General features: G+C 44.4%; 1 protein-coding gene across 1 annotated transcript in view; it reads right to left on the bottom strand.

Annotated features, from left to right (window-relative positions):
- LOC147897146 (elongation factor G, mitochondrial-like) overlaps positions 1 to 25597 on the bottom strand; it is a 113488-nt gene that overhangs the window by 21455 nt on the left and 66436 nt on the right. Inside the window, exons 15-18 of the mRNA XM_087381024.1 lie at positions 12984 to 13109; positions 12767 to 12887; positions 12539 to 12639; positions 10072 to 10132 (exon numbers count right to left, since the gene is read on the bottom strand). Coding sequence (XP_087237150.1) covers positions 10072 to 10132; positions 12539 to 12639; positions 12767 to 12887; positions 12984 to 13109 — 409 coding nt within the window. The remainder of the gene's footprint in view (positions 1 to 10071; positions 10133 to 12538; positions 12640 to 12766; positions 12888 to 12983; positions 13110 to 25597) is intronic.

Below are 25597 nucleotides of genomic sequence, written 5' to 3'. Positions count from 1 at the left end.
ATAGTGTTTTGGCTAGACTAGAGCAACAGTGCTTCCAAGTGCACTTCAGGATCCCCCGACGAACGGCTGGGCTTTTGACACACTGGTGCGGCGGACTGCCATGTATGCAGCACCGTTTTGGAGATGCGATCTTCCGAGGACAGACTACAGGAGCTCCGGGCGACTACAGGTGACGATGGGGTTCAAGATGATCTGATTTAAGCCCTCAGTCCCACATGAGATAGTACAGGGAGAGTTCGCCATGACACCTCTCCAGGACTTATTCCACTAGAGACTTCCGAGGTTGGCCCTACAGTCATCCGGACGACTAGCAGAGAGCGGCGCAGACACATGGTATGCACGCATATTAACTTCGTTTGCCATGCACGGTATCCATATGGACATGCTTGCCCCCTTTCAGTACAGCATGGTTGCACCTCCTGAGTCGATCCCGCAAGATGAGATCAACCGTATTATATGGTTAAACCTCCTCTAGCTTCATACATCCCAGTCTAGGGGGAGGACCAAGAGCTCCCCACCAAGACCCAGTTTTATTGCGACTCCTTGAGAGTAACAGAGGAGGGATTCATCATCAGGCCCCAGTATCTCAAGGACAGAGGAGTCTCCCATGCATTGAGGATTGCTATTGGTCAGATGCGGGTTTCATCCCATCAGCTGAGGATCGAAGCAGGGAGAGCAGGAGGTATACCCAGAGAGCAACGGTCTGCACGCTATGTACGCTGGGGGCGGTTGAGACAGAGGAGCAATTTCTTTGTGTTTGCCCAACCTACTACGAGATCGGCGGGCGCTTCAGTTTCTCATTCAGTGGGTAGTTCAGATGCTACAGCCACTATTAAGGATGACCCATATGCTTTCTTCACTTGCAGTTATGATCCTTCAAAGGATGCATGCTCTCTCAGTGTCAATGAGACACTTCATACTTGGTATTTTGATAGTGGTGCTTCTAAGCACATCACTTCTAAGAAGAGTCTTTTTGCGTCTCTGCATCCTCACCTAATAAACAGACGATGACTTGTGCAAATAATTCTTCTTATTCAGTGTGGAGTGGGGGACATTATTCTCACATCCACTGATGGCATAGATTTCAGAATTTCAGATGTTCTCTATTTGCCAGGTTAAAGAAGAATTTGCTTTCAGTGTCCTCTCTTAATAGAGGAGGATTTCAGGTTGTATTTGATGATGCTAAGTGTGCACTCAAAGACAAAGAGAATGATTATGCTTTGATGTTGTCTGGCACTTTGTATCGGAGTCTTTTTCAGGTTGATATATATGAAAAAAGATCCGATCTTGCACTTTCAGTGAGCACTCCCACTGCTACAATGCAGAATGCGGAGTTATGGCATGCCAGGTATGGGCACATGAGCTATGGCAGCTTAATGACACTTCAGAAGCATGCTATGGTTGATGCATTGCCTCCTTTAGAGTCACCTCCTCCTCATGCATGTGAGGGTTCCATCCTTGGCAAGATGCATAGATTTCCTTTCAAGAAGGATGGTACAATGAGAGCAACACACAAATTACAGATCATTCACAATGATATCTACGGTCCCATGAGGACATCTGCTTTTGGGGGTTATCTCTATTATGTTACATTCATAGATGACTTCACCAACTACACTTGGGTCTATGGTCTTTAGGCAAAATCAGAAGTGTTTACGCATTTCAAACACTTTGTGGCTATGGTTGAGAATGAGACCGGACTCAAGGTGCAGACACTTCGCACAGCTAGAGGAGGGAGTATATGTCTCATGAGTTTAAGGCATTTATGAAGGAAAAAGGCATCATGAATCAGCTTACAATGAGGCTTACATCTCAGCAAAATGGTAAAGCTGAGCGCAAGAATCGCACTCTTATAGAGAAGGATAGATGCATGCTTACCAATAAAAAGTTGCCTCACAAGTTTTGGCTTGAAGGCCTCATGTGTGCAAACTATGTTTTGAATCGGGCTTCTTTAGATGATGTTTTTGAGGGGATGCTTCGTATAGTATTTGGTTCCCCACCTATGAAGGTCATGCTGAAAATCAGAATTTACAGCAACCTCCTCCTGGATCCACATGCCCCAATTCAGCCACATGCTGATTTTGTACCTCTGCAGGGTGTGGATGAAGTTGTCAAGCAAGAGATTCAAGAGATACACGCAGCCAAAACAATCCTGAATTGGTTGCTACAAACTCTCAGAGAGAGTAGGCTTGAGGCCCCATTGCCTGGCAGGACTCGTAGTGCAATAAGGCAAGTAGGGGGGGGCTCTTTGAGTTGAGACAGCTTATGCAGGTACTCTTCTTGATGAAAAAGAACCTGACTCTTTTGAAGGAAGCCAGATGGGTCCATTGATAGGTACAAGGTAAGGTTGGTTGCCAAAGGCTATGCACAGAAGAAGGGCATAGATTATGAGGAGACTTTTGCTCCTACATCCCGGATGACCACCATCAGGTCGGTTATTGCTATGGTTGCAAATTTTGTTTGGAATGTCCGTCAGTTGGACATAAAAACAGCTTTCCTTAATGGGAACTTGCAGGAAGAGGTTTATGTCATTTTGGCAATGCACTTCAGGTTTGCAAGCTTAACAAAGCTTTATATGGGCTGAAACAAGCCCCACATGCATGGTATGCCAAAATTGATGCATTCCTCGCAAGTAAAGGGTTACATAATAGTTCCACGAAAAGCACCCTCTACACCATCATTCTTTATGTAGATGACATGCTGCTCACAGGGTCAAATGAGGAAATAATTGCAGATTTTAAAGCTAAGTTGAAGCTGAATTTGACATGACAGATTTGGGCAAGTTAAATTTTTATTTGGGGATCCAGTTTATACAAGACAAGTGTGGCATTGTTATGTCTCAATCCAAGTATGTGCAGAAGCTCTTGGGTAGGTTCAACATGCATGATTGTAAGCCTATAACCACTCCCATGGAGCAGGGGCTGAAGCTTACTATGTATGATGCAGGTGAATCAGTGGATGTCACACTTTACAGCCAGGCCGCTGGATGCCTCATCTATTTGTTCAATACATGGCCCGATATTCAATATGCAGTATCTCAAGTGGGCAGATATATGCATAGCCCAAAGACAACACATTGGCAAGCTGTAAAACGCATCTTCCGTTATTTGCAAGGCACAAAGTCTTATGGCTTGATGTTTCCAAGGGGAGTGACTTCCAGATGCATGCTTACAGTGATTCAGATTGGTGGGCTGGAGACTATGATACCAGGCAGTCTACTAGTGGGTAATTGTTTCTTTTTGGGCAAAGCTTGCATTTCTTGGCTGAGCAAGAAGCAATCTACAGTGGCTACTTCCTCATGTGAAACTTAATACAGGGCAGCCTTCACAGCAACAAATGAATGTGTTTGGCTGCAACGTTTGTTCACTGATCTTTGTCTCTTATTAGAGGGTCCTTCTCCAATTCTCACTGATAGTCAGAGTGCTATAGCAGTGCAAAGAATCCTGTGTTTCAAGCTCGCACGAAGCACATTGAGGTTCATTACATTATCATTATGTCAGAGAGAAGTTGCTTGTAGAGGAGATCAGTATGATCTGTGTCAATGTTGCAGACATCTTCACCAAAGCACTTCCACGTGAGAAGTTTGCTGCCCCTCCTCACCGACCCTATTTGGGCTATATATTTATGAGATCACGACATGCATTGACCGCCTGGGACGTGAGGGATCACAATTGACCGTTCTAATGATACAGATACTATTGTATGCAGACATAGTCTTTCTATCCTCCTCATCAGCAGTCTTACAGAGACAACTAGATGCCCTAGAGGTGTTTTGTAGAGAGAGAGACACAAAGAGAGACTTGACAGTTAACCTTATTAAGATGAAGGTTATGATTTTTAACATCTCACCGCAAACACTTCCTCGCCATAGCTTCACCTACCAAGGAGAGCCCGTGGAAATCTTACAGTCCCACACCTACTTAGAGGCAATCTTTGCGAGGCCAATCTTCATGATGGCCTACACAACCATGCCACAGCTTATATGAGGGCACGGATCTCTAGCTCAACTGGAGCGACAGTGCTTTTCAGCACATTTTCAAGACCCTAGACAAATCATTGGTTATTCGACATGTTGGTCAAGCTAGCCATGTACGCAACACCCTTCTAAGGGTGTGACCTGACAGCGATCGAGTGGCAACGTTTCGAGAGGCTACAGGTGACTATGGGATCCACGATGATTCGGGGTAAGCCTTCAATCCTCCACCAAATCATACAGGCAAAGTTTGCCATGACACCGCTCGAGATTGATACCATTTTCCAGACGGTTACTTATCTTCACAAGGTCTGGGCCTTACCTAGAGGGAGGCTACCGAAGGTGTCACTTGAGTCATCTATATGACTAGCTAAGAGTGGCACTCGCATGGCCTGGTATGCACGCATTACTGTTGGAGATGTCATAGTCAAAGAGTGTGTTGGTGTGAAGTGTTGGTGTGTAGTACTAGGTGATCTAGTACTAGTCTATGTATGAGAGTCGTGTGTGAGTGCCACGTGTCATCATGGGACTTATCCCATATGCACTAGGTACTAGTGTGTGAGTGAGTAGCCTATATAAGGCTTGTACTTCATTTGTCTTGTCATACTTGATGAATGAATGAAAGCCTTTTGTCATGTCATCATTTGAGCGTCATTTCCTCACACTCTAACCTTCTCTTTTCTCTCTCTCTCTCTCCACCATGTTTCTAACAATTACCAAATGGTTTGACAGACAGGGCATTCAGAGGGATCCTCTCCCCCCCTTTTAGTACAGCTTGCATGCTCCTGATTCCTTGGACCCACGGGATGAGATCAACCGCATTATACGTTTGGACCTACTCCAGCTCTATACATGACCACGCATAGAGGGGGGGGGGGACAAGTTCTGCACCAACACCCGATTCTACTACAACCATTTACTGAGAGTGCCGGAGGATGGAGTGATCATTAGACCCCAGTATCTGGAGGGCAAGCGAGTGTCACATGCCCTCAAGATTGCCATCGGACAAATGCGGGCCAACTGAAGATCGAGGCTGGGAGAGCCACAATTAGCAGCGGATTTGCATATTATGCACTTTAGGAGGGGTAGAGACGAAGGAGCATTTCCTAAGTACCTGTCCAGTTTACAATGAGGTCTGAGGATGTTATCACTTCCTCTTCCAAAAAGGACATGGTTTCGGGCCTCTCTCCCGGTTGATTCATCTTCAGAACCAAGTCTATGTTGACCTCTATTTGATGGAGATGAGACGACCTACAAAGATTCTTATGTGTCAAATTAGAGGGCAATGCCGCAAGAAACAAGAGTAGACCGGCTCAGTGACACGTCACATATTTCTATGCATTCGAGTCTGCTTCTAGGCATTTCGGGGTAGTGGAGGAGCAGATCGATGAATGAGGGCAATATGGATTAGTGCAATGAGATGACGATGAGGAGGGATGCAGTCACAGATGCAGGAGCCACAAACGATGTAGCGATGGACCAGAGCATGCACAATGGAGGCCTCACAACTTTACTCAATGGAGACCGTCCGATGAGAGGCGTCACTATCCATATGGCCCAACACAGCATTGGCAAGCAGTGAAGCGGGTCTTCCATAACTTGAAGACCACACAAATTTTGGGATTGTTCTATGGTGATGAGTCTCCACTGGTCTTGCATGTTCTCACGAACAGTGGCTGGGCATGTTGTTATGACACGAGAGTGTCCCACAGTGGCAACTATTTCATGCTTTGATCTTGATGCATTTCATGGTTCAGCAAAAAGCAGCCTACAGTTGCTACTTCTAGTTATGAAGCTGAATATAGGGCAGCCTTCACAGCTACAGTAGTGTGTGTCTGGCTCTGTAAGCTACTCGCAGATCTTGGCATTAGCTAGCCAGCTCCTACTACCATCTACACTGACAGCCAAAATGCTTTGTCTATAGCGAGAAACCCCTGTTTCATGCGCACACAAAGCACATTGAGGTTCATTATCATTATGTTCGAGAGTGACTATCAACTGGAGACTTCCTATGTTCCCACGGAGGACTACTTAGCAGATCTCTTCACAAAGGCTCTATCACAGCCTAAGCTTGAGGCTTTTCGATATGCCTTACACTTGGCACCATTTGTTACGTGATGTTGATCTCCTTGTACTGTCATAGATTGCTATATCCCAGCCTAAGCTTGAGGCTTTTCGATATGCCTTACACTTGGCACCATTTGTTACGTGATGTTGATCTCCCTGTACTGTCATAGATTGCTATATCCATCTTAGACGTATATGTACAACCATGATATAGTTTCCAAGTACACCTGAGATGTATCCAGGATACTTCAACAATACCATGGAGGGGGGGTTGTTAGCACTCAGCCTCGTATGGCCTTGTAAGCATAGTTACCGCGGAACGGCGTTCCGCCTTCCTGGAACGCCGGAATGCCGGTCCGGAGCTGCAGGCGTGCCCGGAACGGGCGAAACGGCAACGGAACGTGTCTATCAAGCGGAACGTTCCGGAACGTGCCGGAACGTAGGGCGGAACGTGCCGGAACGTCCAGAAGGCAAATGACCTTGTATTTGTTAATGCGAACTTGCGTTTGCTTAACAAGTTCAGGGCTGAGTATACTCCAGAGCCATTTATTGGATTTTCCCTTGATCTTGGTGACAATGATGGTAAGGATTAGCCAAAGGGAGAGGATGATGTGGAGCAGCATGAGGATGAGCAGATTGAGGGACGGCCTGGACAGGAGGATGAGATCCCACTTGCTGATGACTAGTCTTTGACTCACCAGTTACCTTGGCCCTTGAGGCTAGTTTTGTACTTGTCATACTTGATACTTTTGTCATATGTACATTGTACTCAGCAGCCAGCTTTTTGTATTTTCAGCTATTATATATCCTCATGCAATGTACTTTCTTTTCAGTTTCCATTTGGAGTCTAGACTCTGGAGTCTTTAAATTTTTAATGTTTAAGACTTTAAAGTTTAATCTTGAATATTTTAAATGTTTTGTCATTTTATGTCATATGCTGACATGTCATATGATGTGGCGTTCCCCGACGTTCCCAATCCGCTCCCGTACCCGTTCCCGTTCCTGCTCCCGTTCTAGCATCCGACCTTCCCGGAACGTTCCCGTTCCGCGGTAACTATGCTTGTAAGTTAGTCTTAGGACTCAATGAATCCTTAGGTTGACTTTACTGGTCAACCATATGGTTCGCTTCGAGGCATATATGCCACCCCTTTGTACTTTCTCATTATCCATTTGCAAGTACTTCGTGTTCCTTCATTTGGTTGTTTGCTCCCTTGCACTTCACTCCCATTCCATTGCTTGCCGCACCCTGTTAACACGTAGTTCGATACACTATTGAGGCTGACAACCATTTACTTTTTCTTGTTAGTTTTTATTGTATTTCTTTTTTTTAATCTCATAGGTCCTTTGGTCTTTCATAGACGTTTACTAAACGTTATTTCTCAACGGTAGACTAGGCTTGGGTGGAGAGGCTCTATTGTAACGGATGAAATGTTGTAAGCCATCAGTCCCACTTTGGCTGAGTTTGGGGCATCCCCCATGCAAACGCAACGTTCCAGGTGATCACCTACCTTTACCGAGTCACAAGACACAACTTCACACGGACACAAATTACCATGGTTGGCTGACATTAGCAACCGAGGGTGATCAGAGATGTTGGTATGCCCATACACACAAATGGACCCCATAGGGACAGATTGCCCTCCTTTCAGCATAGCCTTGAGGCCCTCTCTGTTCTATATCTAGATCAATTCTAGGAACATCCCCAAACTCATGCTTGATGTAGCTTGATGCATGATGCTTTGTTCTGCATGTGTCTTTAATGCTTTACGTGTAGATGCCATGTTCTGTGATATGGTCATCTCAAGCACTTGTGCTTTCAGCATACTTATGATAGTGATGTGTCCATTCATGCTTTAATTTGTCATTTGTTGCAAAGGTCTTACCAATTGATTTCTTTCAATATGGGCAATGTCTAATTGCATACAATGATTCTAACTTGACAGGCGCGTAGAGCTCAAAAAGGCCATTACTTTTCCTTTTTGGAGCATGTGCAAATTCCTTCTGGATTGGAAGTTGCGGCTTGTCGAAGTTTCTATGAAGAAGAGGCCTTTGATGATGTGGCACAAGGATTCACATGCTGCACTCACACTGTGCTTAGTAAGAAGCTGTGCGCTTAGGTGGCACTTGGTGATGTGGCACTTTTAACTAACCCCATAACCTAACCATGGCTATGTTCGACCTTACTAGAGTCAGGTCTTATCTACCACGTGGCAAACATGACCAAGTGGACCAACCTATGTTTGACTCTTCACCTAACCCAACCTTATCTTGCCGCGTGTCCTAAGGTCTAACCTTAGGAGAGAAACCTTTGCCTACTGCTGCAGAGGTCTTGCGCGATGACGACGGCATGGGCATCAGGCTTTGAAGAGGCATGGAATGCAGGCTATGTATCTTCGATGGCATCGAGGCGACGGTCGAGTGCAAGTTGTGGGAAGCCCGTAATTGCAGATGAAGGCTATGGAGCTCGGCTTGACAAAGAGTCTTGGGCAGGCGATTGCAATTTGGGACGTGCTCATGCGTTGCCGCTAAGCCCTTGTAGGTGTTGTAGAAGAGCCGCCTTGCTGTAGAAGAGCTGTAGTTTCTCTACTTTCTCGGAGCCAGCTTTCTGCGTTGCATCCCCAATTGAGCTGCCTCGTGCCCGAGGAGCGACGAGGGCTTTAGTTCCTCATTGCCTCACAAGCTCCAGCGAAACAAGGCTTTCGTCCATGGAATGGGCAGAACAAAGCGCACAAGTGGAGAGCGAAGCTTGCTCCCATTGGAAATCTCCTTATCTCAATGGCTGTTGACTCCGCAGCTCCGACTTTCTCTCATGGGTGCTTGTTTGGATCGCACCTGACGTTTTGAACCAATTGTTGTGGGCTGGTCGTTTGAGCGTAGGTGCTGGCTGTCAGGGCTAGCAGTTGTTGAGAGACTTCGCTCGTAGGTAGCCGTGGGCGCTTGTTCGTTGTAGAGGCTTGCCTTGCATGCAACTGCAGGTTGAAAGATTAAGTCGTTGCTTTGCAAATGCTCAGTCGGCGGAGCATAGAGAGTCTTTGGCTATAGATAGTGTCGATAGAGTCGGCAGCCACACTCAGAGAAGGGAGAGCCAAGCTCTCTGATAACTCACAACACTCACAACGGAATACTCAAGAACCACTCACATTCTCTCATACTTCACCAAAATTAAACAAGGATAATCTCTCTCTCTCAAACACACAATGGACCCAATTCTTTCACAAGAAGAATGAATCTAGATCTCTCTTACAACTCAAGAAACACTCTAAAGAACTCTTTAGATCTAAAACTAATCTTACATTCTAAAACTAATCTAGGAATGGGAGCAATCCTCGTGAACTACTAATGAGCTAAACTAGGAGAGCTAAACCTATGCTCTGATACCATGAGAAAGTGTGGATCGTGCTCTCCTAGTGCAATGTGGAATTAGCGAAAGATCAAGGGGGATCAACCATAGAAGAAACTCCATGAGAGAGACATACAGTAGGCAATTCCTCTTTCTACTTTGCAATCAAATTAATCAATCTTCAAATGTTATGCCTCACACCCCGCCCAGGTGGGAAGTGTTATCATTGGCACTATCTATATTTCTCTCATGAGCAAACATGTTTATGATGATCTCTTTTTTCCCAATTTTCTAGATACTAGATACCTCCCTTTCGCTCTCCTTGGTACATATGAATACTACCTTGCTTACAGCCTCTACCTGTTTCTTTTTATTTACAATTCGATGACCATACAAAGTCGCATTTGTTATATCCACTTGGAGTACTAGTGTAGTTTTATTAGTTCTTTCATTCCTTATATGAGATACATCTATATGGCATCAGCTGTACCAAGACACATTTTATGCACATCACATACTTCTCCTTATAGGATTTAGTAGCAAAGTTTGGAAGCATTTTTTAAAAACCACAATCTCTCATGCAGCAGTGTTTCTTCTATAAGCTTTATGGCCACGTTCAATTTATAAATCATCTCACACCCCCTCCTTATATTACAAACCCAAGTCACAATGCAAAAGAGTATTGTATTACATGAGCTGTTATAACGCAGTCATCTCCTTCTTGTCCACTTCCAACAATGATGCCTTTCCGCCTGCAATCAAAATGACAAGCACACACTTCATCAATCTCACAATGTCACTCACCATACCACATTATTTATCGAATCGGTCTATTGCATTTGTTGTGCATGTAAGATATAATACGAGTGTTAATGTATATAACAAAGAGTGCACATGCTAGTGCACCACAAAAGTCATTGAGGGCACATTGATATAAGCATGCATTGTCCCTGAATAGATGTATACAACTCACCATTCAAGTACCTTCACCCTTTGTAATAATTAGCTAATTATCTCATTCAATACAATTTGCATGTAAACCTTATTACCACATATGATGTATAAAGTGATATCCACAAACCAAATTTCTTAACAATAACTTCACAGCTTTCGCTAATCCATGTAGAGAACAGCAAAAATTTACACATGCTTGGGTCTTGGATGAGACAAGATGGTCTCGTTTGCACCAAGTTCTTCCAGAATTCCTTGCAATCACCATTATAAACAATGCTGAAGAGTTCATGTTCGTGTCTTAGAGGCAATTGTTGTTTTGACAAATCTACCAACCTGTAAAAGTCTTGCTTTAACGAAAAGCATGATTCCATATTTTTATCCGAATAACACTTTGAAATTAGTAACCACGAACTCGATAACTTTCACCCTGTATCAGAGCTAAGCCTTGACATATTTTTGTATTCCAATAATGTTGTTTTTTAATAAAATATTATTCAAGAACTCTGGACAGAACCAAATAGCAAAGCTAGGAGAAAACTACATGACTGTCACTATAAAGTAGGAGGAAATAGCAGTAATATATAAAAGAACCCAACCAGAATTTCCTGGGAAACTAAGGAGCAAGTAGAACCATCAATAGCAGATGTATGATGACAAGAGTCAGCCAATGAATTGGCTGAAAGTATAGAGCTCAAGGTTCTAGCATTACTATTATATGAAGGCAATGTCACAGTCACTATTCACATTAATACTATCAATATCTCAATTTCCAAAATCAAGGTCTAGCTGATCACCACTATATAGGAGTCTCAAACGATTCCCAAACTCAAGCAATATGCTCAGTCTATCACTCAATCAGCCTCAAACCAACAAATTTTTTTGCAGAAAATCCTAGAACATGTAGAATTCTCCAAAGCATTGTCAAAATGATGCCTTTAGGCAAATCGCAATTGCAGGTACATTCTCTTGCTCAAATCCGTTCACACCAAGTGCTGAACTACGGCAAGCATCAAGTCTAGATGAGATCCGAATGCACTCCCAAACAATAAAAATTATTTTCCTTCACTCAACGTTGGCAAGAACATGCAATAGAACTAATGTTGTGGCTGTGGGTAGGCTAGAACCATGCAAGAAAGGCCTAGAATAGCAAGCTGTAACGGAAATTGCTGATTTAGTTCCTGAAAGATTGAAATTTTGATGTAGAGGGCTTGTGCATTGCAGGAGTAACACAATGGCTCAGATCAATCCAAAGACAGAGTCCGAATAAGGAAGATTCGTCCGGAATAGTTGCTACATCTCCTTAATCAGTGTGTCAAAACGAGGATCAAATTTTATGTAGGATGATAGTGGGTTCTTAGGTGAAAACAATCAAGTAAAAAGCCTTCGCTGCATCAGCTCCCATTCACAACACATCTCTCTCAACTCCCATTCACAGCACCTCTCTCTCACATCGTATGCACATATATCCACATGGTTTGCCAGACACGGGATTCAGATGGACATGCTCCCTCTCTTTCAGTACAGTAGATAGAAGTATGCACTACACTCAACCATCAACAATGCCCATCGCCTGTTCATTCTAGACCCTTCCAAATGGAAAGCTCTTATCAATGGGCTAGGTACCCGGCATATGGAAAGGCTTACTCAGTTCATCCTCAACTATGACTGCCAAATAGTCCAACTGTAGGTGCCCTACAGGGACATTTCAAAAAATTTGGGGGTCTCTTTCATTTCATGGGATTAATATTAGAGGCATTGTACTCAAGCATGGAGACAACAGCAACCAGAAGAATAAAAAGGGAACTAGGAATGAAATTGTTTTTTAAAGCATTCAAAGAATTGAGGCAATCGTTAGAGGGCTTCAAAGAAATGCCGTCATAGACTAAAGAGTAGGCCAGGTGAATAGCCTCAATTTCAAAAAATAACGCAGCATGACCAGTGTGGGGAGCAAGTGCACACACGCACACTTTTCTTTTTTGTAAAAAAACTCTTCATCAAGAAGAATGTACATACATAGCTGTCCCAGAGTGGAATGGCTATAAATCTGTGCGCGTGCACACACACACACATAGAGATTTGGGAAAACAATCGTCCTGACACTTTACATCAGAAACCAAATTCCTGACTTCTAAGCAGAAAATCAGAAAAGCCTGCACGTCACAAAAAATAAGCTGGAAAAGAAAATAAATTGGAGCAAAACATACTTGTTAAGATCGCCAGTTATACTCCCTTGAAACTCCACAGGAGCTTTCAATTCCACATTCATTATTGGTTCTAGAATGGTTGGTTTGGCTGCTTCATAACACTGTTTAATAAACAAGAGGTTTCAGGGTAGGACAAAATATAACAGTTCAACTGGACTAAACCTCATAGAAATATTTGGCATTGCCCGTGAATCAGTGAGAGTGTGTGGGCATACCGACGTAATTCACCTGACGGAAAGCATAAAGAGATGCCAATTTGAAAGCAAGTTCGCTTGAATCGACTGTATGTGCTGCTCCATCAAGTAGGACCGCCCGTACTCTCTCTACAGGAAAGCCTATAAGCGAGCCTCTGAAATGTGACAGAAAAAATCAATATTGCTCAAATTCAAATGAAGCCGATTTACCATGCTATATAAAATAGCACAGGCCGACTAAAGTTGCTTACGAATTGATAGCCTCCAGAAATCCTTTCTCAATTGCAGGAATGTAGTTTGATGGAATGGCCTGGCCTATCATCTCATTCACGAACTCAAATTTCTTTTCATAGTCTTCAGGTAATGGCTCAATGTATCTGCAATCAGCATACCAGCTTATAAGGTACTTGGCATTTTAAAGACAATCATAAAATGAACAGAAGCCTCGCGCAGCTGAGGTCTGAGACACAGGAAGAAAAAAAACCTTAGCAGGCAATGATTGCAAGTCCAACAAGAACAACTCTCTTTTTTTTAAAATAAAGAGTACACTCATGGTCATCCTTTTGCAAAATTAATATCATTACCATGTCGTCTAGTCATGCCGTCTAGTCATGCTTTAATCCACTTATGGAAATATACCCTATACCCTTTCACCATTGTTCTCCCCAAAAAATCACACATCCACACACACACACACACGGCCTGGTTGTACTAAAGATAAATTTAACCTATCGCAACCAGAATCCATCAATTTAAAAAGATAAGCATTGGCAATCACAAACTCTACCACAAATCTGCTTGCTTCAATCCGGTAGACATTTCTAGTGGGCAAACATTTAAACAAAAATTTAAACACAGATTCAGAAGAAGAAGTAAGCAAAGGAGAGGAGAGGAGAAGAGGACGGTGGGGCTTCTAGTTTTGGGGGGCGACAAAGCTGCAGGAAACTGCCAGAGGGGATTTGGTGGGGGGGGGGGGGGGTATGTTCGTTGCAGACAACAAGAACATAATATTGTACTTCTACATCTTCTACCTAGCAATGGATAACGCAAGTAGAATGACCTGTCTATGACGAGTTAGGAACCCGCCTCTGTCACGTCTCAAGATTGGGATCCTAGATTTCTTTATTTTCAAGCAATAAAATTATAGGTTTCAGTCATAAACCTCTATATTTAAATGCTTTTCAGGGAACTTTCAAATGATAACGATAAGTCTTAATTGCTTTTAGTTGCAAAAGACATTTTTAGTAGCCCAAGGGAAAAGGGAAAAGGGAAAAGGGCAGCAAAAGCAACATGCCAATCAGCCCACACATCAGCATAAAGCTGATTCAGGACAGCCCTCTTGTAAAGCTAAGGGTGATGCAGAGATAAACATAAAAAGAAGGATCATAACTACAAGTCAAGAAACCAAGTCATTATATTGGTGAATGCAAGAAGCGCATGGCTAAAGAAAAGAAAAGGGATTCAAGTATGGCTGTGTCAGATACATCAGCTCCTCATTCACATGATGGGGGAGATGTTACAGCCAACTTTGTGCAAGAGCACTATGCCTTTCTGTCTTACACTTCAGATTTTTCAATGGGTAGTTCAGATGCTACAGCCACTAATGATGATGACCCTTATGCTTTCTTGACTTGCAATTATGATCCTTCAAAGGATGCATGATCTCTCAATATCAATGAGACACTGAATACTCCGTATTTTGATAGTGGTGCTTCTAAGCACATCCTTTTTAAGAAGAGCCTTTTTGCATCTCTGCATCATCCACCTACTAAAAAGAAGATGACTTGTGCATATAATTCTTCTTATTCAGTGTGTGGAGTGGGGATATTATTCTCACATCCACTAATGGCATAGATTTCAGAATTTCAGATATTTTCTATGTGCCAGGCATAAAAAAGAATTTGCTTTCAGTGTCCTCTCTTAATAGAGGAGGATTGTAGGTTGTATTCGATGATGCTAAGTGTGCACTCAAAATGGAATGACTTTACTTTGATGTTGTCAAGCACTTTGTATCGGGGTCTTTTTCAGCTTGATATATATGAGAAAAGATCCGATCTTGCATTATCAGTGAGCACTCCCACTGCTGCGATGCGAAAAACGGAATTATGGCATGCCAGGTATGGGCACATGCGCTATGGCAGCTTAATGATACTTCAGAGGCATGATATGGTTGATGCATTGCCTCCTTTGGAGTCGCATCGTCCACATGCATGTGAAGGTTGCATCCTTGGCAAGATGCATAGACTTCCCTTCAAGAAGGATGGTGCAGTGAAAGCTACATGAAAATTACAGCTTATTCACAGTGATGTTTGTGGTCCCATGAGGACACCTGCTTGTGGGAGTTATCTCTATTTTGTTACATTCATAGATAACTTCACCAACTACACTTGGGTGTATGGTCTCAAGGCAAAATCAGAAGTGTTTATGCATTTCAAACACTTTGTGACTATGGTTGAGAATGAGACAGGACTCAAGGTGCAGACACTTCGCACAGATAGAGCGGGGGAGTATATGTCTCATAAATTTGAGACATTTTTGAAGGAGAAAGGCATCATGCATCAGCTTACAGTGAGTGAGGCTTACACCTCAACAGAATGGCAAAGCTGAGCGGAAGAATCGCACTGCCATGGAGATGGATAGATGCATGCTCACAAGTAAGAAGTTGCCTCATAGGTTTTGGCTTGAAGGCCTTATGTGTGCCAACTATATTTTGAATCGGGCTCCTACAAAGGCTTTGAAGACAATCACTCCCTATGAGGCATGGCATCTTCAGTGGACCATTTCAGAGTTTTTGGTTGTGTTGCATATGCCCACATGCCTGTGGAGTTTAGACACAAGTTGTCAAATAAGGCACTCAAATGCATTTTTATGGGGTATAGTTCACAAAGCAAAGGCTATCGTCTCTACAATCCTTCTTCACACAAGGTTTCTGTGAGTAGAGATGTTATATTCTCTAAAAATTCAGCGCATACACATGCTGAATTTCAGATTCCAGCCTCTTCATATGATGTTTTTGAGGAGATGCTTCCAATAGCATTTGGTTCCCCAGCTGAGGTTCATGCTGAAAATCAGAATTTACAGCATCCTCCTCCTGATCCATATGCTCGAATTCAACCACAAGTTGATTTTCTACCCCCACAAGGTGTGGATGAAGTTGTCAGGCAAGAAATTCAAGAGATACACGCAGCCAAAACAGTCCTGAATTGGTTGCTTCAGACTCTCATTGCCTGTGAGGACTCGTAGTGCAGTAAGGCATGCAGGGGGGGCTCTTTCAGTTGAGACAGCTTATGGAGGGACTCTTCTTGATGAAGAGGAACCTGACTCTTTTGAAGAAGCAAAGAATAATGTGCATTGGATGCATGCCACGCGCAATGAATTGCAGTCCATTGAGAAAAATCAGACTTCAAATGTTGTGGATTTGCCACTAGGTAAGCATGCCATTGGTACCAAGTGGGTTTTCAAGGTGAAACGGAAGCCGGATGGGTCCATTGACAGGTACGAGGCAAGGCTGGTTACCAAAGGCTATGCACAGAAGAAGGGTATAGATTATGAGGAGACTTTTGCTCCTACATCCCGGATGCCCACCATACGGTCAGTTATTGCAATGGCTGCAAATTTTGTTTGGAATGTCCATCAGTTGGACATAAAAACAGCTTTCCTTAATGAGGACTTGCAGGAAGAGGTTTATGTCAAACAACCTCACTGATCCCGGAGTGTGGCGCACTATGCATGCTCCCTATATGATGTCCCGAGGCAAACACAACCAAACATGTCCTCTATGCTTAGGCCCACCACCTGTCATCTATTGACTACACAAAATGTGCACGCTGCACTTCGCCGGCTCCACAACCAGAAAGCACAAGATCATGAGGGCCTTAGAACAGAGCACTTCACAAATGGGCGGGAGCTTTTAGCACCGATTCTTGCACATATGCTTAACATTGCAGTTTGTCACGGCTTCCCACCAACATGGAGCACCACCAGTATCGTACCGATACACATAGCAGGAGACCTCATGGACATCGGGAACTATCGCACCCTCATGATTGGCCACACATTGGCCAAGATCTATAGATCGGTACTAGAGAGGGAGATCAACACTCACACAGAGGCACGAGGGCAGTGAGCATTAGGGCAGCCAGGATTCAAGAGGCAGCACTCTAGTCTAGACCACATTCTCACTCTCAGGGATGTCATTGAGGAGGCGAGGTTCATACATTACAAAGTCTACACATGTTTCGTAGACTTTCGTAAGGCTTTCCACACTAAACAACGATCCCGCATGATCACGAGACTACAGGAGATGCAGATTCTAGAGACGTTGATCTGGGGTGTAATGAGCCTATATGAGTCACTTAGAGGTAGGGTCAGTGCTCCTGGCGGTCTATCGGATTGGGTCGAGAGCACCAATTGGGTTACGCAGGGCTGCGCTCTCTCACCGACTCTCTTTCATCGATGAGATGACATCTTTCATAGATCGCCTAGGGGGTGAGGGTTCATTACTAGGTGATCTCCTCATACAAATATTCCTATATGTTGATGATGTATTCTTCATATCCTCTTCGGTGGAGGGGCTGCAAAGAGACCTAGACGCAATAGAGGTGTTTTGCAGAGAGAGAGAGAGAGAGACCTAACGGTCAACCTTGAGAAAACTAAGGTTATGATCACGACAAGTGATTTGTCGACTTAGTTTCACCTATTGTGGCGAGCCAGTGGAGATAGTACAGCTGTACACATATTTGGGAGCAATCTTCAAAAGACCCATCTTCACGATGACCCATGTAGCCCAGGCACGGCTCACATGAGGGCATAGTGCTTTGGCTAGACTAGAATGACAGTGCTTCCAAGTGTACTTTCAAGATCCATCGACGAAGGGCTGGCTTTTTGACTGACTGCCATGAATGCAGCACCATTTTGGGGATGTGATCTTCCGAGGACAGACTGGAGGGGCTTCGAGAGACTACATGTGATGATGGGGTCTAGGATGATCCGATGTAAGCCCTCAATCCCACATGAGATAGTACAGGCAGAGTTCACCATGATACCTCTCCAGGTTGATGCATCTTTGAGACAGTGACTTTCATCCATAGAGTCTCGGACTTACCCCACTGGAGACTTCCGAGGTTGGCCATACAATCATCCAGACGACAGGCAGAGAGCAAGGTAGACACATGGTTTGCATGCATATCCACTTGGTTTGCTAGGCACGGTATCCAGATGGACAGGCTTCCCCCCTTTCAGTACAACATGGATGTGCCTTCTGAGTCGATCCCGCGAGATGAGATCAACCGTATCATACGGTTAAACCTCCTCCGACTTCATATGTCCCGGACTTGCGGGGAGGACCAGGAGCTCCCCACCAAGACCCAGTTTTATCACGACCACTTCTTGAGAGTATCAAAGGAGGGATTCATCATAAGACCCTAGTATCTCGAGGACAGAGGAGTCTCCCATGCACTGAGGATTGCCATTGATAAGATACGGGTTTTGTCCCATCAACTGAGGATCGAGGCAAGGAGAGCAACAAATATACCCAAAGAGCAACAGGTCTGCACGCTACGTACGTTGGGGGCGGTTGAGACAGAGGAGCATTTTCTCCGCGGGCGCTACCACTGTCTCTACTGGGAGGGGAGTGGTTTCGGCCCGTTGTCACGACTAATCCATTTCGATGACCAGGTCTATCTCAGGCTTTATCTGTTGGAGATGCGTCAGCACATGGAGACACTTCGACGACAGATCAAAGAGCAGCAGGGGATGGCTAGACCACCACAGGATATAGAGGATGACCGGGCACAGCAACGCGTCACAGACTTCTATTCGTTTGGGTCAGCCCCAAGACACAGTGGAGTGGAGGAGGAGCTAGCCGGCATGAGAGCATTCTACATGAGCAGCCGGCACAAAACCAACGAGAGAGGGATGCAAAGACCACATGTGCAACAAAGAGTCCCCACAGTACACTGTATTGAGGTCCAACCTATCACAGTTTTCCTCAAGGGAGACCGACAAAGACGATGGGACACTCTGGACGTAGCTCAGAGTCTAGAGAGAGAGTGGACCGCGTCCCCCACCGCAACGCGAGACAAATCGATAGACACAAATACGAGACATCTTCGCATCCCACCAGAGAGCCATCACTGTACCAGGCTTCGGTTGATGAGTCCCAGTGCCGATACTCACTTATTTTTCAGTTTGTTCCTAATATTGGATAGATTGATCTGGCCCACTGAGCAAGTGCAGTTGACTATTTCTATTCATGATTATGACTTTGTTAGCATAGTTTAGTACTCAGCAAGCATCCTAGCGTGCCCTTTGTTTCAGCCCACTAACGCTTGTAAGAGTTTGATTTTCTATGTACTTTGTCCCATAGGCCCGCGAAGCCTCCCGTGGACGTTAATAAACTTTCTTTCTTTCTTTCTCTCATGCCGCCAAAGCACAACCCACACGAGGGAAGGGAGCCCTAGCTCGACTAGAGAGAGAATGTTTCCAAGCGCATTTCCAAGATCCACCGACGAAGGGCTGGCTTTTTGACACTCTCATGAGACCAACTGCCATGTATGCAGCACCTTTTTGGGGGAGTGACCTTTCAGCTACTGACTAGAAGGGATTTGATAGGCTACATGTGATCATGGGGTCTAGGATGATTCAAAGTAAGCCTTCAGTCCCCCATCAAATTATGTAGGCAAACTTCGCCATGACACGTTTCTCCACAGAGTTTAGGCCCTACCTCAGAGGAGATTACCGAGATTGGCATTAGAGTCATCCCGACGCTTGGCAGAGAGAGGCTTTGATACAGCATGGTATGCGCTGGTGTCCACTTGGTTTGATAGCCAGGGTATCCAAATGGATAGGCTCCCCCCCTTTCACTACAGTGGATGCACCACGAGAGCTCCTTCCACATGACGAGATTAACTGTATCATACGGGATTGAGGCTGGGAGAGCAACCGGCATATCTAGAGAGCAGTGAGTCTGCAAACTATGCACGATGGGGGAGGTCGAGACAGAGGAGCATTTTCTATGTGTTTGTCTGGCCTACTATGAGATTCGAGGGCGATACCACTATCTCTTTCAGGAGGGGCTCGGGTTCAGACCACTCACTCGACTCATACATTTCCCCGACCAGGTTTGCATTGGGCTCTATCTGATTGAGATGCCGAGACACAAAGATTCCCTCGTGCAGCAGGCGAGAGATCAGCTACAGTCGATGCCTCAAGACATGGAGCTAGACCGAGCACAGACACGCGTCATTGATTTTTGCGCATCCGAGTCAGCACCAGACAACACCAGGGCCCAAGTTGCTTGGCCGACTGTGATCATGCCGCAAACTCGAGGAGGCATGGGCATCATCGACCCGGAGAAACAGAACAAAGCCCTTTTAGAAAAGTTAGTGACTTGTGGTTTTACCCTAGGTGCAGAGCCTTGGAAGCTCCTCTTACAAAGAGGGCTTCTCAAGCACACCCCATGCACAGTAAGTCAATGGGAGTAGTCTCACTGATGGCTCTTTTCGGAGGCGTCCCTCACGAGGGAGGGATCCCCACTGATGACGAGCATATGTGGGAGACAGTGGCCAGCATCACGACATGGAACATTTGGGTTGCGGGCTGCAACCTAGTGATGGGAGGGCTACACAAATTATATTTGGGTCTATGGCTTAAAGAATATTCTTTATATAGATGGCATGCTGCTCACAGGGTCAAATGAGGAAATAATTGCAGATTTCAAGAAGCTGAAATTGACATGACATATTTGGGCATGTAAAATTTCTATTTGGGGATCCAGTTCGTACAAGACAAGCATGGCATTGTTATGTCTCAATCCAAGTATGTGCAAAAGCTCTTGGATAGGTTCAACATGTAAGATTGTAAGCCTACAGCCACTCCCATGGAGCCAAGGTGTAGGCCATCTTTTGGTGGTTCTAGTGATTCCCTATAGACCATGGTATGTGCCTTGTAGGCATAAGTGTAGGCACTTATAGTGTTAGTGCCTTCTATGCCACATAGGACACTTAGTCCTATGTGACACCTAGGACACTTAGTCCTAGGCCTAGATACAAGTACTTTGTACTTGTGTTTAGGCACCTTATCCATCAATCTAAGTTTGACGTGATTTCTCTTCGACTCGTCTTGTACTTGCACTCTCTCTCTCTCTCTTCACTTCGCACCTACAGCGGTATCAGAGCAGGCTTTGCTCTGGCCTTCCAACTCTTCTCAGCCCCGAGCCTCCATTGCTCATTGGAGATTTTTCTGCCCTACTGGTCGACAAGCAAACGTCGTACAGTCCGTACCTTCCGTACAGTTTCTGCGTCGTGCAATCCTTACGTGACCAGATTTGCATCATCGCCGTACATCTGCATCGAAGGACGCCGTACACCCGTCGACGCCGTACTCTGTTCCGTACTTCGTGCCGTACATCCGTACCTGCAGTTTGCCGTACGTACGGTGTAGTGATAGATCCGTCGTACTTCCGTACTGTACGCCGTTTCATACCTTCACCGTACAAGGTACCTACGCCGTACGACTGTACCTGTGTAGGAGTACAAGGTTCTTTCACCGTACCTTCAGTCGTCCGCAGTCTGTACCAACTTCCCGTACTACGTACCTTCAGTGGTATTCCGTACAGCTTCATCTGGGTATTCCGTACAGATTCACCACAGGTTCTGTACCTTTTTTAGCATTGGCTGGAAACAGGTCCTTGGTCTCACTGCAGTCATCTACAGACATTTGCAGATTTGGGGCTATTGCAGGACATTGGAAAATTTGGGGTTTTCATTTCCTTTCACCTCTTTTAATTGCAATTTCTTGCAAGAAATTGGAGTTTTGGGATTTGTTCTGCAATTTCTTGTTTAGATTGCAGTACATTGGGTCATATTGCAAGACATTCAGTTACATTTGCAGGACATTGAGTCAGATTTGCAAACATTGGGTCACATTTGCAAAATTTCAGCAAAATTTGGGGCTTTTCTGAATTTGCCCTCTTTTTGGCCTATTTGCCCTCAATAAATTTGGGGCTTTTGCCAAATTTGCTGTTTTTTGCACTGAACATTGCCTGTCACAGTCACATTTGGGTCAGATCTGCATTTGCCCTTTGATTTGGGTCAGAAAATTGCAGATATTTGCTGTCTTTTTTAGGACAGCCAGCTTTTTGCAGTGATAGCCTTGAGGCTTTTGGGTTTTCAGGTCTTTTACAGGTTATCACAGTTGCTATGGCTGGGAACAATCAAGATTTATTTGGAGTTCTTCGTGAAGATGATAAGTTGGATGGCACCAACTATCCGATGTGGTCTTATCTCATGAAACATATTCTTGTTGCAAAGCATTTGTGGAATATTGTTTCTGGGGCTGCTCTGAGGCCAGCCAATGCTACAGTGGTTGTTTCTACTGCTGGTCCTTCTGCAGGTGGTACTCCTCCTGATACCTCTTCCTCTAGCACTCCTACTGCTGCTCTTCCAACTCAAGAACAATCCAGATGGGATGCAAGAGATGCAAATGCACATTCATGCATTGCTTTATCATGCAAGAGAATCATTATTCCACGCATCCGTTCTTGCAGGACAGCAAAGGATGCTTGGGATAAATTGGCTTCTCTATATCAAATTCGCAATGAAGCTCGTGTTGTATATTTGAGAAGGCAATTACAGAAGTGAATATAAATGAAGGTGAGTCAATGGATGCATATTTGACAAAGGTCAAGGACCTCATGGAACAGCTTGCCAACATTGATGAGGTGGTGCCAAATTCACAGCTTGTCAGTACTACATTGAATGGACTACCAGATACATATCAAGGGTTTGCTACAACCCTTCGATTAGTGGCCATGGGTAATCCAGACCACTATTCTTTTGATCAGCTAGTTACTTTGCTTTTGCAGGAAGAGCAAAGTAGAGCTAACAGACAAGCCATTATTCCTCATCATGCATTTGCTTCACACCAGACAGGAAGAGGCAAGGCTTCCAAGCCTATGGGCAAGCCAAAATCTGCGCACAGCAGCTGCAATTCCTCTACGCACAGCAGTTGCAATTCCTCCCATGCATCTAAAAATACAGCAGACAAGGGAAAGAAGAAAAGATGCAACTATTGTCGCAAGCCTGGACATGACATTTCAGAATGCAGGAAGCGCATTGCTTCGGAGAAAAAGAAAGCAGGATTGACAGTTAATCCCTCACATGCCATTGAATCCCATGAGCCAGCAGATGCTTCACATCCACATGCTCTTCAAGATGATTGGGCATGGGCTGTCCATTGCTCATTTGATCCCTCCAAAGCTGCTGCACTTTTTACTGCTAATGATGCTCAGTCCTGGTACTTTGATAGTGGTGCTTCCAAGCATGTCACATCTTGCAGACAGTTGTTTCATTCTTTAGCTGATGCACCTCGAGGGGGGACTGTTACATGTGCCAATAATGCTTCATATGCTGTAAAAGGAGTTGGAGATGTGCAGCTCACATCCATTTCCAGCCATCCTGTCACTCTGACAAATGTTCTTTTTGTGCCTGGAATTGAAGTCAACTTGATTTCAATTTCAACAATTGCTACTTCAGGTTTCAGAGTAATTTTTGATGGCTACAGATGCCTAGTATATGATCTTCGTGATGACAATGCCATAGTTCTCACTGGCACCTTGCAAAAAGGGCCTTATCACCTTGATCATCATTCAACTGCACTTTCTACTGAAGCATTAGCTATTTCAGATTCACAGCTTGCTGAAACTCATCTTTGGCATGAGAGAATGGGCCATCTCAATTATAGAGCTCTTGCAAAGCTACATTCACAGCAGATGGCAAATGATGTACCTCAGACTCACACAGTTTCTAACATGTGTGTGAGGGTTGTCTTTTAGGTAAGATGCATCGATTTCCTTTTCAAAAGAATTGTCCAAAACTCTCACAAAGGAAATTGCAGCTAGTACACAGCGATGTCTGTGGCCCAATGAGGACAAATGCCATTGGAGGATACAAGTATTTCATGACTCTCATTGATGATTTCACAAGGTATTGCTGGGTATATCCTTTAAAGGCCAAATCTGAAGTTTTCTTATGCTTTCACAGATGGCTGAATATGGTTGAGAATGAATCACGATGCAAGCTTGTCACCCTCAACACAGATGGGGGGAGTGAGTATATGTCAAAGGAGTTTGATGCATTTCTATCCTCACGGGGCATTATTCACTCATGCACTACTCCTTACACTCCTCGGCAGAATCCTGTTTCTGAAAGGAAAAACAGGTCCACAATGGAGATGGCCAAATGCATGCTTAAGGCCAAGTCTTTGCCCAATAAATTTTGGCTTGATGCAGTAATGCGTGCCAACTATGTGCTGAATAGATCACCTACACGGGCATTAAAGACTATTACACCTTATGAAGCATGGAAAGGCACGAAGCCTTCACTTTCACACATGAAAGTTTTTGGGTCTCTTGCATATGTTCATATACCATCTCAGCTGAGACATAAGCTTGATGACAAGGCAATCAAATGCATATTCATTAATTACAGCCAGGAGAGCAGAGGGTATCGGTTATATCAACCAAATACTGGGAAGATTATTGTCAATAGAGATGTGATCTTTGCTGAACATTCAGCTTCTCCTCTTGTGGACTGCAAAGCAAAGCCAGATATTGACATGTTTGATGCCTTTGAATCTTGGTTACCTCTACCATCATCAGAAGAGGATTTTGAGCAGCAACATGCGCCTCCTGCAGGCCCTCCACAAAGCAATAATCAGCCTCAACCTCATGCTGATTTGCAGGTTTCTCATCCGGCACAAAATGATCCCATCACTCATGATGCAGTCATTGAAGAAAGAGCTGTTAATAGACAGCAAAGGCAAGTTCCCAGATGGCTTCTGGATACATTGAGGGACAGCAAACAAGATCAGCCTTTTGCTGCCCGGACAAGGTCAGGGAATAGACGGCATGGTCACTTTCTTGAGTTTGCACTCCTTGCTACAGCTTGCAATGAAAAGCCTTTGTGCCATAAAGATGCTTTTGACAGCAAAGAGTGGATGGATGCAATGAAAGTTGAGTTACAATCTATTGCCAAAAATGACACTTGGAAATTAGTAGATCTCCCACCTGGCAAGCATGCCATTGGGACGCGGTGGGTCTACAAATTAAAAAGGAAATCTGATGGCAGCATAGATCGATACAAAGCCCATCTTGTTGCAAAAGGATATGCCCAACAACAAGGCATTGACTTTGAGGAGACATTTGCTCCCACATCGAGGATTACTACCATTCGATGTGTCATTGCCATTGCAGGCCATCATCATTGGCAAGTGCACCAACTTGACATCAAGACTGCCTTTCTTCATGGGGATCTGCAGGAAGAAGTCTATGTCGCACAACCTCCTGGCTTTGAGGTTGTTAATTCTGAAAATAAGGTATGCCGGCTTAGAAAAGCCCTTTATGGTTTGAAGCAGGCACCCAGGGCATGGTATGCCAAAATTCATGCACACTTACTATCCCTTAGTTTTCAGAATAGTCCCACAGAACCCACTCTTTATTTCCGTGGGAGTGGATCTTATTTTTTAGTGTTGATTTTATATGTGGATGATATGCTTATCACGGGCCCAGCTACTCAGCAAATTGCAGCTTTCAAGGCTGACTTGCAGCAGATTTTGGACAGCGTTTTCAGTTTGAGGATTGCAAGCCAATCTCTACTCCAGTGGACCCTAGCTTCAAATTCTCAGCTCATGATGGGAGCCCACCATGTGATATCACTCTTTATCAGCAGGCTGTTGGATGCCTTATTTATTTATGTCACACCAGACCTGACTTGCAATATGCAGTATCTCAGCTCAGCAGATTCATGCACATGCCCAATTCACAGCATTGGCAGGCAGTGAAGAGAGTCTTCAGATATCTCAAAGG

This window comes from Dipteris shenzhenensis, chromosome 11 (genome assembly GCF_047967505.1).
Source record: "Dipteris shenzhenensis isolate YYH24624 ecotype China chromosome 11, Dip_SZ_1.0, whole genome shotgun sequence".
Classification (NCBI taxonomy): domain Eukaryota; kingdom Viridiplantae; phylum Streptophyta; class Polypodiopsida; order Gleicheniales; family Dipteridaceae; genus Dipteris; species Dipteris shenzhenensis.
The sequence above is the reverse complement of the archived record's forward strand: the minus strand, read 5'-3'. Positions and strand labels throughout refer to the sequence as shown.